Genomic DNA, 14,616 nt, shown 5'->3' on the forward strand with positions numbered 1-14,616 from the left:
TTTAGAATGATTTTCTTTGCAGTTTTCTTTGAGTTCCTAGCTGTTGGGAGCATCTCTGAATGATCGTTTCTGGGTTTAGAGGGAGATCGTGTCCATAAACATCAGAGAAAAACTTCAGACCAAAACTTCTGGAGTCTGGTGCCGAACCAAAACATACGAGCCAACCAACGTTCCATCACATGGAGACTTTTTGTTGTGATATGAACTGAGCTATGATCGATGCTTACGCTGCCTGAGTCCACAGATTAAAAGCTTGATAGAGATGTCACCGATATAGAAAACTGTCTCTTTAATTAGGATGCAGTTGTGGATGCTGCAGTGCTACTTTTTGACCACTGACCAGATGCACATTTAAAGGATTCAAAGATTGTGTTGCTCCACCTTTTAAAATGTCTTTTTCTAAAATTCAGCAGCAACATATCCGTCCCCAAACAATATCCCAATTGATCTGCAGCATCCATAAAACACACGGAAAGTTTTCATTGGAGTAACTTTCCATTAAAGACCTGATTGTGTTCACTTCACATGTGTTCGGGTGCAGACAGACAGATCCACAACCTCTCCGCTCTCAGTTGGAAAACGTTTCCAGCCATGACTGAGATACTTTACACGCAAATTCCACATCTACCAACTGAGTCAGAAAAACATTCACACATACATTCAGTAAAACACTGCAGACTCTGCCAGCTGTTCACATCCCAGCTGAGGAACCTGTGTCTGCTCCGGCTTTGACAGCTCCACAGAGTCCCAGCAGCGTTGGAGGAAACACTGTGGAGCTCTGACAACAGCTGTTAGGTGTTCAGCGGTCGGGTGGGGGCCGCATTCCTCCCGCATGTATCACTCCCCAACATCTTGGCTGGAATCTGCGTTTCCCACCACTTTCAAGCCCACCACTCGTTGTAAAACTCACAGAAGATCACAGACGGGTCCGGCCTGTCTCACGGGAGCTCTAATCCTGCACAGCTACGTGGGTCAATCAAGACTGAGAGAGAAACCAGCGTGGCATGCAGACCAGTGCACACTATAGTTCTTGTACCTGCAGCGTATACAGATATATCGACACCTGAAACTACTCATCTGCATTCACTGTCACAGGTTTTAAGCAGATATCGCTCTGGAGCTCGTCATGTTCACTCGTCAGCTGTCAGGAAAGATCTGTCAGTGCGTGGATTATAAAGTTTGCACATCTGTTCTACCCCGCAAAGAGAGTTCAGTAAAAAGGCTTTATAGTTTTCCGGCTGGATGAAAAAGTGTGAAAGTTTCACATCTTTGTTTTAGGCACATTATTTCACCCCCAGAAATCCTGCAGGTTTGCTTAATGCTGCTGTTTCTCTTCTTATCTGTTCGTGTAGTGAAACAAAGCCATTACATTAAAGACAGGGTCTGACTCAAGAGAAGCAAAGATGTTGTATCAATGTTTAAATAAAAGCCTATCAGACTCACTGGGCTACTGTAGCTTAGGCGGGGGGATCTGTCCTGTTTTGGTGCGGATGGTTTTGTAACTTTAGATTATAGCAGCTGTCTAAATGTAAGCATTGTTTTCCGTCACCTAAGCTCCACATCTGCTGAGTTTTTGGTTCGGCATTCACTGATATTTTTATGTTTCTTTTACAAATCTTAATTGTGCCTGGGACACCCCATCACAGAGTATCTGTACAGCCTTAAGGTTGTGGACCTCTGCTGCAGGATGAACAGCTTGGTGTTTGGATGATGAAGGTCGAGGACAGTGATTTAAACCTGTTTGCTGGCGGATACCGGGGTTGCAATGAACTGGAGAGACTTTAATGATGTTGGTGTTTTTATGATGTATAACGCTGATAGACAGAGATGCAGAGAGCAACTGCTGCTGTGCTGAACGTTAAAGTTAATAGAGGAACTGGGGCGACGCCTGCGAGCTAGTTCAGGCAGACAATTGATATGCATCACTTCCACAGTCACCTCACAAACACCTCCTCATGTCTCTGTTCTGGTCGACTTTACTGGTGTGAAATTCAATCAGGTTATCCAGGTTCTACTGCTCATCCTGGACACCAGCTCACACAAACACATGCACACTTCTTCGGTACAATATGCACAATATAATCAAACAGTTAAAACAGCTTGTTGCATGTGTGATATTGTTTGAGGAGTGATTGCACGTTGTGTTTTACATTTAATAGCAGCACTCAGCCCCAGCACGGCTCCCCCTTCTCCTCTCAGGCTCGCGGCCAGCTTCACTACGCTTCACTGTTAGCTTCACTGTGCTACAAAGGGCTAACAGCTGTTCTTAAGAGCAAACAATGGGACCACTGCTGCAGGAGTCAGTCAGTCAGTTGAGGTACAAAGTTGTCCGCCAGAAATAAAAACAATATAGAAATCTGTAAGAATAAAAAAAGCCAGCGCCGGGCGAGAGCTGCTGTCACTGGCTGCCACTAGAGCTGCACGTTACACATTTCTAGGACACATTGCACAGTAGAGTAGTGATGATTAGTTAATTGAGCGATCAGGCGATGTAAAGAAAATTAATCGCCAACTATTGTAATAATCTGTTAATTGTTTCGGTGTTTTTTCAGACATAAATGTTGAACATTTCCTCCTCCCAGTTTCTCACATGTGAGGATCTGTTGCTTCTCGATGCTTCTGACAGTAAAGGAAGCCTCTTCTGGTTTCTGACTGTTGGTTTGACAGAAGAAGCATTTTAAAGACGTCACTTTGTGATGAGCATTTTTTTATCATTTGATTTTATTTTTATTTTTGCCAGGAGCAGAAACTTTACACAGTTTCAGCTCTAGTTTTAATGCCAGATTTTAAAGTTTAATCCAGTTGATTTTCCAGATTAAATTCAGCTCAAAGTTTTCTAAATTTTAAGATACAAATAATGTTTTTACATTAAACGCCACCCGTGAATATTCTTCCTGGGACGTAGCTGCTTTACATATCAGGCTTGTTTTTGGACATTTAAGATGCATGATCTGATTAACTTGATTTAACACCTGGTGGCACAAATATCTGCCCATTAATGCACACATACAGTTTTTATTCTGCCCTTATAAATATAAATAAAAATATAAAAGTATATAATGACTGTGATATCTGTGGTTGGGTGGAGGTCTCTCTGTCCCTCTCCTGTCTCCGCTCTGCAGAAGCAGTTGGACTGTTGAGTCGATCAGTGAGACTCTTCTTCTTCTCCTGCTCCTCTCGCAGTAGCACCTCGGGGCGACAGCACCTGTTCTAATTATTTGAGTCTCCTCTACAGAAATAGGAGTCCAAATGATCGTCTCCACTTGAAAGGCATGTTTTCATTTGCTCCAAATGAAAAAGGAGGATTCCTGGAGAAAGAGGGTGGGTGGGAGGCTGGAGGCAATGCAGAGATTCCTGCTGCAGCTCTGCGCGCGTGTGTGTGTGCGTGTGTGTGTGTGTGTGTGTGTGTGTGTGTGTGTGCTTGTATTAAGTCAGGTGAGCAGTATTGTGAGGTTTGAATCAAGGGATACAAATGATAAAAATGCAGTTACCTGTGTTTCCTGATGTGGGACTGCGTGTGTGTGTGTGTGTGTGTGTGTGTGTGTGTGTGTGTGAGGGATAGACAGTGCATTACAGACAGACCCGGGCTGTGTGTATGTGCTTCCTGTGAGCGACAGGCTCGTACTCGCTCTGAGCTTCTGTCTTTTAGTCGCTTTAATTAAGAACTTTGAAATTGGTGCCCCGCTGAGCTGAAAAAGAGAAACAGTTTAGCTTTTGGCGAAACACCCGCCCCCGCCCCCCCCTTTGTCATTTCACCATCTGCCTGGCTCTGCTCACTGTACGGGAGTAACAAGGTGCAGGTGTGTGTGTGTTTGACATGTCCCCGTGTCTGACATTCTTTTAAACCCTTAAGAAATGACAATACACCTCTTGAAAACAGAGGGCTGTGAATATTAGGCTGTAATGCACTTTTAGTTTATTTCCATTACCTTTAAATAGCCTGAGAGCGACTGGGATCATCCTCATATAGTTTGTAGTGCGTTATTATTCGTCTTTGTTAAACAAGGACCATTTATAATCTCCGTGTGTCATTGAGAGGACATTCTTTACGCCACATGTAGCTGTTAAACAATCTCATCTGCAGCCCCGTCCCTGCACAGGTACACACAGAACAATCAGCACACCAATAAACACTCATTTACATGCATCTATCATGCATCTATCATGCATCCTGCAGGTCTGTCACTTTAGGAGCTCATAGAGCAGCTCACCTCGGAGGTTGTTGGGGCCTCGTGGTGGAAAATTATAAATGCAATCTTTGTGTTTTTTGATAAAGTATCAAAATTGATATCATGATTCACAGCTGACAACTTTATTATTATTATATTATTATTATTATTATTATTATTATTATTATTATTATATACTTCACAGCTGTGAAGGACACCAGGGTTGATTTCTGCAGACCAGAACTTTTCTTTTGTTTGCAGCGTCATCAGTTCTCTTCCAGTTAAAAGCAGCATCATAGATTAATCTGTAGATTATTCTAAGATAATTGGTTGATTACAATGTTATAGTTTCATTTAGCAGACGCTTTTATCCAAAGCGACGTACATCTGAGAGTTAATACAACACAAGCAACGATCGAGACAGGAGGGAACGAGGTCAGTGAGAGCCAACAAACAGCTTCACGTGCGATCGGACACTGGTGCTGACAGGAAGTGTACAAGGCGTTTTTATAAAAATCACCAGCAACATTCACAAGGTCAATATAGTCATCATCATCACGAATATCCTAATGATGTTTCGTATCCTGTATTGTTCTATCTGTTTTCTCTTGTGTGTTTGTTGTTGATTTTAGGCCCATCTCGAGACGGGCAGTGCAAATTATCCAAGGCTTAAATGCTGTTGAGTGTGGCATCGGTTTAACTGCTTCATACTCGTCCCTATACAAATAAACATTAAGATGTTGATGTCTTGTTTTGTTCACAATCCAAAGATATTCAGAAAACTTTTTAAGAGGAGAAAAGAAAACGTTTAACACATGTAAGGAGCTGAAATCGAAGAATTTGGATCTAATAATCGATTAGCAAAATATATCACCATTTATGAAACAATACTGTTCTATTAATAGTTGCAGCTCTATTTAATAAAATGTATTGATGAATGCCATTTTCAGAAGGATTCATGCTTTGTGTATTAAAATGTACTCCTTTGATAGCGTTGGAGAGGAATATACTACGGTTGTGCTTCCTGTTTAAGTGCCTCACTTTAAATGTCATGTGTTCCTGCAGAACAACACGGCCTCTACAGAGTGCTGAAGATGTTATCAATGTTATCCAACAAAGCAAATGTTCAAGTTAGGGAGAGGTTGTGGTTTTCTTTATTATCAGCACAAGATTTTTAACTCAGAAGTTGGTCTTTGTGGAACATCAGACACTCATACATAAACTGGCATTGGACTTAGATAACATTAAAAGGTTGAGTTCTGAGAGGCACTTAAATGTTTTATTGTCGTGTGTAGTTTCCTTTGTTCTTTTGTAAAATCAGATGTAGTTAGATAAACGACTGTGCTTCCACAGCGTCTGAATCGAGTGTTACATCTCCAGGTTGTGAGTGTGTTAAGTGTGTGAGCTGCTTTGATCGGTCATGTGTGCAGAGTTTAGCTGAGCGACGTCAACGCCTTCTCTCCCTCCTCTTTTGGCCTCCATTCATCCGATTCAGGCTGCGTTCAGCCGCCCCGAGTCACTGAGGAACAACGCATGATTAAGCACACACACTCACTCCATTTACACATAATAAAGCGCACACACACTCCGCTGACTTATCGTTTACTCCTTCTTCCGCGCCAGAGATCAATCGATCCTTTTTGTTGTTTTTATAATAACACTGATTCTGACTCTGAGAAAAAGATGAATGACTCCTGAAAGTGACGCGTTGTTTTATTTTTCAGGTGTGGTTCAGCAATCGAAGGGCAAGGTGGCGAAAACAGGCAGGAGCCAATCAGCTAGCAGCGTTCAACCACCTGTTGCCGGGTGGATTTCCTCCCACGGGGATGCCGACACTTCCTACGTACCAGCTGCCAGAGTCCAGCTACACGACCAACACTCTGCAGCAAGGTACAGCATGTTACACTTAAACACTGGTGATGTACTGATGGGTGCAGTGTGTCAGTAAGATGCTAACCCTCCACTAGCCTCCAGAACAGCTTCAGTGCTGCACATCATAGGGTCCCCATACTTTACAGGTAAATTGGATCGGGTTTGTCACCTGTTCTGCTTGACTCTTTAATTTCCCTTTTAAGTTGCAAACAAGCCTTCATAAGCAACTTTTAAATCAAGATGCAGCAAACATCTCATCGCTAAAGAGAGAGCTCATTTTTCCTCGTGAGTTAGTGACAAGCTTGTTTTCTTTCTACCCCAGTGAAGCAAGATAAGGATTCATGAAGCTCAAACTAAGGCTGCTTTAACACCTGTAGTTCTGTTCTTTTGCTTGGGAACAAATTAAGTTTTTCATGCCAAAGTCTCCAGCCAAGGCTTTTTTATTCCGTACCTGCTGCTCAATCAGACACATAGCACCAGAAAACAGCCCGGCTGGACGTGGACATTGTTTGCCGAATGTGTTAACTCACTGGTGGCTGAGATTAGGGCCCACCTGTGATAGCATTTGCATTTGCAGTTTTTGGAAGAATCATAAGAGGCGTCCATCAGTTAGCAGAGGTCGGTCCTCCAGGGAGAGAAGGTGGACTCTTTACTCTGGAATCTGCAGAGGTGCAAGAAAACAGTTACTGTCGCTGAACAAGCAAAGAAAAGACTTCAAAAACAAACCCAAAGAAAAAGACACAAATTCAGCATTCAGGTGAAGACAGATGTCATAACTATTACCTGCAACCTACAGCTCATCGCCAAAGAGCACGAAAGTCTCGTGATTGCTACTTTACCGAAACTGTGTCTTTCAGGATGTTTGGTCCAAACAAGAGAGCAAAGACAGCTTCCACACCAGCACATGACCTGCACTGACTATCCAGGAAAATGCATCTGGGCTTGTTTGAACTAGAACAGATTTGTGATATCACTCTTAATGAGGCACAGGTGTGAGCTACTCTAATGCATCTGCACCTGCTGCAACACAGCTTATCTGAAAGCTACGCAGCTGCTTCATGGGTATATGCTGAATCTCTCTTATAGCAGATGGACTGGCTGCAGGGGAAACTCCTGGCCTTGCTTCAGCCTTATTTACATGCTTGAGTAAAAGGCGACGTAGATCTCAACAACTGATTGTTGTGTTTTGCTCTTCAGACGGAGGTGGTACCGTTCACCGTCCCCAGCCGTTACCTCCGTCCACCATGCACCAGAGCGGTCTGTCCAGCAACGACAACAGCTCCGCCTACGGTCTGACCTCCAACCGCCACGGCTTCTCCAGCTACTCCGACACCTTCATGAGCTCCGCGGCACCCAACAACCACGTCAACCCCGTCAGCAACGGCCTCTCCCCACAGGTAAGACCCGCTGGACCACTGTGACATTTATGCATGAGGATGTGTGCTACTGATCGGTGTTGAGCAGGAATTCTCTGTGACGTTCTGGCTGCTCGACTTCTCTGTAGTCTTGCTGGAAGATGGAGAGTACGATCCAAACATGTTTCATCTTGTTGCTCAGCTTAGAGACCGGTCTGGGACGCTTTAGATTTGCATGTTGGTTGGAGGTAGCTGGGGCTTGTTTCCACCAAAAGCGAGAGGAATACAAGTTCTTGTAGCTGCAAAATGATCTTATTAACATGTTGCATCTTGCATCCAGTTGATCTCAAAAGCTGCAGAGCTTTCTTTTGTGTTTTAAGGTAAACAAACTTAGTGGTTTAGCTGATGAGGGGACTCCTAGTGTGTGCGAGAGTTCTGATGGTCAGTGACTTGCACTCAGGTGAAGGTGGTTGCTCATTAAATCCTGATATTCCTACACTCAGTAAACTTTGACAGAGGTGGGCTGATAAAGGGAAGGTATTGAAAGATGTTACCTAACTAAAAAGTAAGGTTAAAGACTTCTGTAATGATTAATAAGCAAGTAATTCATTTGAACAAATACATGACTTTTATCCAACAGACTGGAGTTCACGTTTCAATGTAACGTAATGTGACATAAATGACCTTTGTTGATGTAGGTTCTTATTTTAGCCCAAAGCTTTTGGTGCTTAAGCCTCCACGGAACTACAGCTGTTTCACACTTTGCATGTTTTCTTATTCCTCCATGTGCTCTTTGCATTGCCACATATTTTTCTGTGAGACTGTTCTGGTTTGGTGCCGGTGCTGAGCAGTGTGTGTTTTATGACGTAAGGTGAAAATAGAGCGTTGTGAAGGTCAGAGTTGTGGATGGACACCCATGCAGGAGGTCATGCTTACAACCACAAGAACACACACAAACACACACAGCCAAACAACACTTATATAAACAAATGCATGCACACGATCTGTGTCTTGTCCTTTAAATCTGTTCATCACTTGACACTTAGGTGATGTTGTCTCCATTACATACATGCCCAAAAGCACATTGCATTGAATGACATTGAGCAGGACTACGGTCATGTCCTGTCACAAACATGCATGTAACATTTGTCTTTTGTTAATCATAACCTCGATATTTCCACGACCGTTTTATGCAACAGCTGCTTTGCAAAGTTGCTTGAATGGAATCCAGAGCGTCACAGAATCTGAGTATTGATGTTACTGTCTGTTTAAGGTTGTTTTTTATCCACTGATAATGTTCTGAATGTGACTGTTTTCTGTGGACAAACAGCAGTGTGGATGCAGCAGCGTGAATCTTCACTTTAAATCAGTCGTCGCTCGGTATCCTCGCAGCACGTCTCATTCATAAAATCATTCTGTGTCAGTGTGTTTGTGTGTCCACGCTAACAAGGAGGAGGGAGGGATTCCCTGTTATCCTGCCTCTTTAACAATAACAATTTCAAATGAGACTCTGTGCGTTCAGGAGGGATTGTTCTCTGGCTCATATCGACGCACATCACTGGCTGAGGAAGAAATTTGATGCAATTAGTCACAAACACAAACAATTGAGCTCTGCAGCCCCCGATGAGCAACAAGACCCTCCTAACAGGCAGAAAGCAAGATTGTTATGTTCTAGAGTTTTACACATTTTACAACTTGTTAGTCTTTATATTTTATCGACAGAGCTGGTTGGATTGACGTCCTTCTGTTTCTTTAACACGAGGAGACACGTGAGGATTTGGTGACAAAACAGTACCTTGCAGAAAGAGGCGTCTCCACAGTGTGTTTAATCATCATGTGTCATTGCTTAATGCTTCAACAAGAAACCTGCATGAATATTATTACAGTTATCCATCCCTGTCTGTGAAAGTGAACAACAAAGGTTTACATCAGGGATTACCAGACATGTGGAATAAAAAACTGTTTCATGTGGGGCTGCAATGCTTAACTGATTATCTGTCACCTCTGAAATCACTGTTAAACGTTAAATAGATTAAAACCTTTATGGCCCTGAGGGGAATTTGTTTTGCACCAGAAACATGAAACATAACAAAAGACATCAACACACAGGACAGCACAAAATATACATGACATAAAATATCACAGCAACTTCATAAATGCATCATAGAAGCATCATGTGGTCACCTGTGAAGGATACGTTTAAGTGCAGACTAACTTCAGGGCTCGTTAAGCAGTTGAATGCTGCGTGGAATAAAGGAAGTGATGCATCCTGGGTATTCTGTACCTCCAACCTGAATCCGAAGCTTGTACTTAAAGCTCCCGTGAGGAGTTTTTTCTCTGGTTATGAAACAGACTGAAATGAATTCTGATGACTCGATATGAGTTACAAAAGCAAACCAGACCATCAGCGACAACACTGCTTATTTCTATATAGTTATTTTTAATGCCTGAAACCGCTGGCGTCAGACGAAGCCATTAACTGCACGCTGCCTTTGTTTACGTTCTCCAGGGCCGTAATTTAAAGTGACTGATACATACGACTGTTAGAGAAAATCAGCAAAGATGGAGGTACGGCTTTGTCCACAGGGGGCGCCAAAATCAACACAAACCAAAAACTCACAGGAGCTTTAAGAGAACACTGATCCACATTTTGCACATTGTTTTCTGACATTTAAAAGACCAAACGACAGATCGATAAATCGTGAAATTAATCGGCTGATTGATAAACAATGTAAATTGTTAGTTGCAGCCCTGGTATTAGAGCAAATTTAACTTTGCGACAAACAAACAATGTTGTGTGATTTGATTATTATATTATCTTAAAAACTCCTTGTTGTTGTTTTTATTTTCACTTATTATTAAGATTAAGAAAAGTCTGGTGATACGATATGTATCACGATACAGAGGTTCAGTATATTCATACTCTAAAAAAGCAGATATATTTCAATTTCTTGATCAAATTTTAGGATTAAATAAGAATCAAATCCGAGTTTAAAAAACCTCTGCAAACACAACAACAGGATCTGCATCGGTATATATGAATTATTACGTCATAGCGCTGCAGTGTGTGCAGTGAGAGCTAAGAAACAAACATTTGCCAACATTAGAAAGAAATAAAATCTGTGCAGGTAAACTATTATGAGAATGTGACACTGTTTTTGAGCGTTAGTACAGTACAAAACATTATATCAAGATATTTTCTGTCACTGCTCATCACTGTGCATCACACTGCTTAATTATCTCACCTGCAATGCAACATTAGAAACCCCTACACATAACACAACACAGAAGTCCTCAACAGTAAATTAGAATAAACTCTTAGAGAGTATAAAGCACGACCGCTGGCCAGTGAAGTCTGAGCCAGAGCCACAAAAATGGCAGCAGAAAAAAAAAAGGTTTAGTATGTAAAAGATGGACACAGCTGTCAACAGCTGTTGAGACATTTAAAGGGAACATCAGGTGATTTGAGGAGATTAACGTGTCGCCGCTCTAAATGTAGCCTTGCTTTGTGCTGCCTTCATTCATCACATGTTGTAGTTTCTTATTTTATTTGCTTTAAATCTGAATTTTGCATCATCCTGTGCAGCTTTCAGGTGCATTCATGAGCTTAAGGCATGACTGCTTTTACCACCAACTGTTACAGTCACATGTTAAAACCAGCATACGAAAAATCCCATCAAGTGTAAACCCAAACAGCTCGAGTAAATTCATTTGATTGAAACATGAAATGCATCTGCTGCCGCTCTCTGTGTTTATTGTCCTCTCGCGCTCATTCTGAACGGCGCGGAGTCCCAGCTGAAGCTTTTCCATTATGGGTTCACTGCCGTTGACCCTTTCATCATGTTCCCAGGCATTTACATGAGATAACAATGTAGGGAGAATTTCCTAAGATCCCACTTCAAAATTGCAGGGAGACCATATGCTGCACGTCTGACAGGCAATAATTCAATTTGAAGCAGCTATATTGCATTTGGAATGTAATTCACACGAGCCATTTCAGCGCCTCCTCCTCCGCGATTGAATGGGAAAGAATTAGAGGCCGACTTTCATGTGGAGATGGAGTGTGTGCAGCCAATTCCAAGTCTTATTGACAGGAAGACAAAATGACAGTAAGAAATGCCGTCCGTGTGATGGCACTGCATGTGTAAATAGAAACCTCTTTTCTCCGTTATAACACCCCCCCCCCCCGTCAGAGAGCTGCAGAAATAAAGCTTTTTTTTAAAACACACTTTTTGACAAATTCCTATAAATCTATTTCTCTGTTAGTGGTGGGGAGAGTTTTTTCCCTGCCGGACCACTAATCCGTTTCTGTCAGGTCAGACAACTTAGTGACCTGCCACTGGAGATGAAACTATTACTTCCCACAGTGACCCCGACACATCAACACATCACACGAGCAAAGAAGGAGAACACACTTCTCCTCCGCTCTCATTTCCTCTCCGGTTTGTTGTGAGAGAGGGAAGATTTAGCCTGCTTTGGAATGGTGGAGCTCTCTGGCTCGCTATTTGATGTCGGGGTGAGAGATAGAGAGAGAGAGCGGGCGAGCGAGGATAGAATAGAGTGGGTTTCAGTGTTGGGGGATCAGAGCTGCTTTGGTTCTCCAGCTCTGTCTCTTTGATCCATATCCCCAGGCCTGCCTGCCTGCCTCGCTAACTCAGGCCTCTGCTCGTGATTCCTGACAACTGTCGGCCTGAGATAAGGAGGTGGGGTGGGGGTGGGGATGGGGGGGGGCTCTTCTACCCCCCACCACCTCCCTCTTCGCCCCCCATCCTGCACACTGCACCACTATACCTCATACTCATTCCATTAACATTAAAAACCTACATTTAAAAAATCAGCGAGGACAGGGAATGTGTTGAAACATCTTCAGGAGCCCCCTCCCCTTACAAACACACAAATAAAAGCCCCCCCCACTCCTGCTCCCGTCCTCCTGCGGTTCATAATGTGTTGACACGGCTGCATGCACCTGAATGTCAATGAGTGCACTGCCTAATATTAGTCTCAGCTGCTATTAAAATTTGCAGTTCTAAGCCCTTTGACTGGGCACGCTGTCAACTGGCACGCTCCCATGTCAACAAATCAAAAAGGATGAGCACATATATTTACATCATTCCCATAATGAGGAGTGGAGTGGGGGGGCAGGGGGGGTAGATGTTAATTAGAAATCGCCTGAAAAACAGATGCTGCTTCGGTTTGGCACCAAGCAAAGCAAGGAGCTTTATGGCAAATAAATAAATAATAAGACAAGACCTACTCAAGAAAGCTGCCAGGAAAGCGGAGGAATTTAAATCAGAGCCACTGATGGAATGTTTGTAGGATATATTTTTCTTTATTTATCACTCAGAGTCTTCTCCTCTCCTCCTCCTCCTCCCTCCGTGGAAACTAAACAGAGCCCAGGGTGCTGTCTGACTGACTGAGTGGGTAGAAAAGTGTTAAGCCCCTCCAGTTCCTGCGGTTCAGATGAAATGTAGGCGTTGACTGGCTGCACGAACCAACAACCTCAAACTCTCATCTGCTGTTTGATTTCTGATCGTTCAAACACTTGAACCATGACCACGGCGAATGCTCGATTCTGATTGGCCAGAGGGGGTGCATTATTTACAGATACCGTCATATCTCATTTCAGTGTAGCAAACATATGTTGATGCAATCACCTAAAAAATGATGACGTCTGCAATCCTGCTCTGTGATTGGCTGGAGAGATTTTTAAACCTGGGCCCTATTTGTACAAATGTGTGTGTCGAAATGAGTATATTCCTGCTGGCAGTCCTCTATGTAAACAAAGCCTCTCTCCAACTCCAACTCACCTTTCCACCGTCCTGTTCAGGTAACATCTCACCACCCTGCGAGATTTCAGAGCGAGATTTCAGAGCGAGACTTCTGTTTCTGGTTACACAAAAAGGATCTTACTCTTTAAAAACAGGACGATCTTTGTCGGGATCATTTCTGTAATTTTGCCGGGACATCTGGAGTAACAATCTGAGCCTGTCAGTGGTAAGAACAAGCACTTTAAGTGGACGCACTTTGATCAGGCGCAGTTGCTTGATTATGTAGCAGCCATTGTGGCAGTATCATGGCTACAGCAGAGGGCCGATTTTGTTCCTCTGAGTCATTTCGACACACACACACACACACACACACACACACACACACACACACACTCACTTGTACAAATAGGGCCCAGGTTTAAAAATACCAAACTTCTCCTTTAAACATGATTATATGAATTATATGGAACAGTTTATTACAACTTATATTTACATTTAAAGTTTGGTTCGACGGGAGAAAATGAGGAAGGCAGGTAAAGTAACAATGAGCAATAAAGTTCCAAACTAAAGGGGAGCCAAAGGTGACTTTGCTAATCTTAAGTTACGTGCATAACACCTACATACCTGATGTAATTCAACTGAAGCTGCCTTCTTATTTTAACTGAAACCAGGATTATTTTCCAAACATACTTAAACCTAACTACATGAACCTTTTGGTCCACAGGGGAGCTACTTCAGTAAGAGCTCCTGTGGGGTCGTGTTGGAGGGAAGGTCTGTGTGGTGGTGTGTGGCGGAGGAAGCAAAGTGACTGAGCACAGCACGGTTTCAGAGTCAAATAAAACATCAAAATCTAAAACATTTTAAAAACATACTACCTTTCATATAACAGACCTTAGTTGTTGTGTTTTTACATAAGGGACTGAAACTTTTGAAAAACACTTTTGTCATGTTAAAATAGTCCTATTGGCAACACCTCAAGCAGGAGACATACTTGCTTTCAACTACGTGTTCGTGTGCGCATGATGGCTGCCACACATTCCCTGCGTCTGTTTGGAGCGTCCGTTGTGCACATCCTCAAAAATTAACGCGACATGCAGTATGCACATGAACAGTAGGGGCAGTGCAGAGGCAGATGGGATGGGACAGGGTCACAAGCTGATCGACCAAGTCCACAATGATCCACATCTGTACGATGTGTCATTGCCACTGCACAGAGACACACATGTCTGTCAAACAGCTGCAGACAGATAAGTTAGTCCGGGACCGTTACGTCTGTGCACGGAGGAACATGTTGGAGAGACGGAGCGGGGACAGTGCAGACGGTGTGTTCTGTCAACCGAACATACAAAAGCATTTTCTGCTGTGATCTCAGATTAACATCACAGTAACCTCCCCGAGTGTTGCCATGTCTGTTGATTACATCCCAACCACACAGTAGTTTCATACGGCCTG

The 14,616-nt window shown here is 43.0% G+C and overlaps 1 protein-coding gene across 3 annotated transcripts in view; it reads left to right on the forward strand.

Moving 5' to 3' along the window:
• LOC138590427 (paired box protein Pax-7-like) overlaps positions 1 to 14,616 on the forward strand; it is a 56,901-nt gene that overhangs the window by 28,616 nt on the left and 13,669 nt on the right. For all 3 annotated transcript variants that reach the window (XM_069661066.1, XM_069661067.1, XM_069661068.1), the window contains exons 6-7: positions 5,894 to 6,059; positions 7,239 to 7,438. In XM_069661066.1, coding sequence (XP_069517167.1) covers positions 5,894 to 6,059; positions 7,239 to 7,438 — 366 coding nt within the window. The remainder of the gene's footprint in view (positions 1 to 5,893; positions 6,060 to 7,238; positions 7,439 to 14,616) is intronic.

Source organism: Semicossyphus pulcher, unplaced genomic scaffold (genome assembly GCF_022749685.1).
Source record: "Semicossyphus pulcher isolate SPU_LCO1_2020_fin unplaced genomic scaffold, fSemPul1.0.p SCAF_13, whole genome shotgun sequence".
Lineage (NCBI taxonomy): Eukaryota > Metazoa > Chordata > Actinopteri > Labriformes > Labridae > Semicossyphus > Semicossyphus pulcher.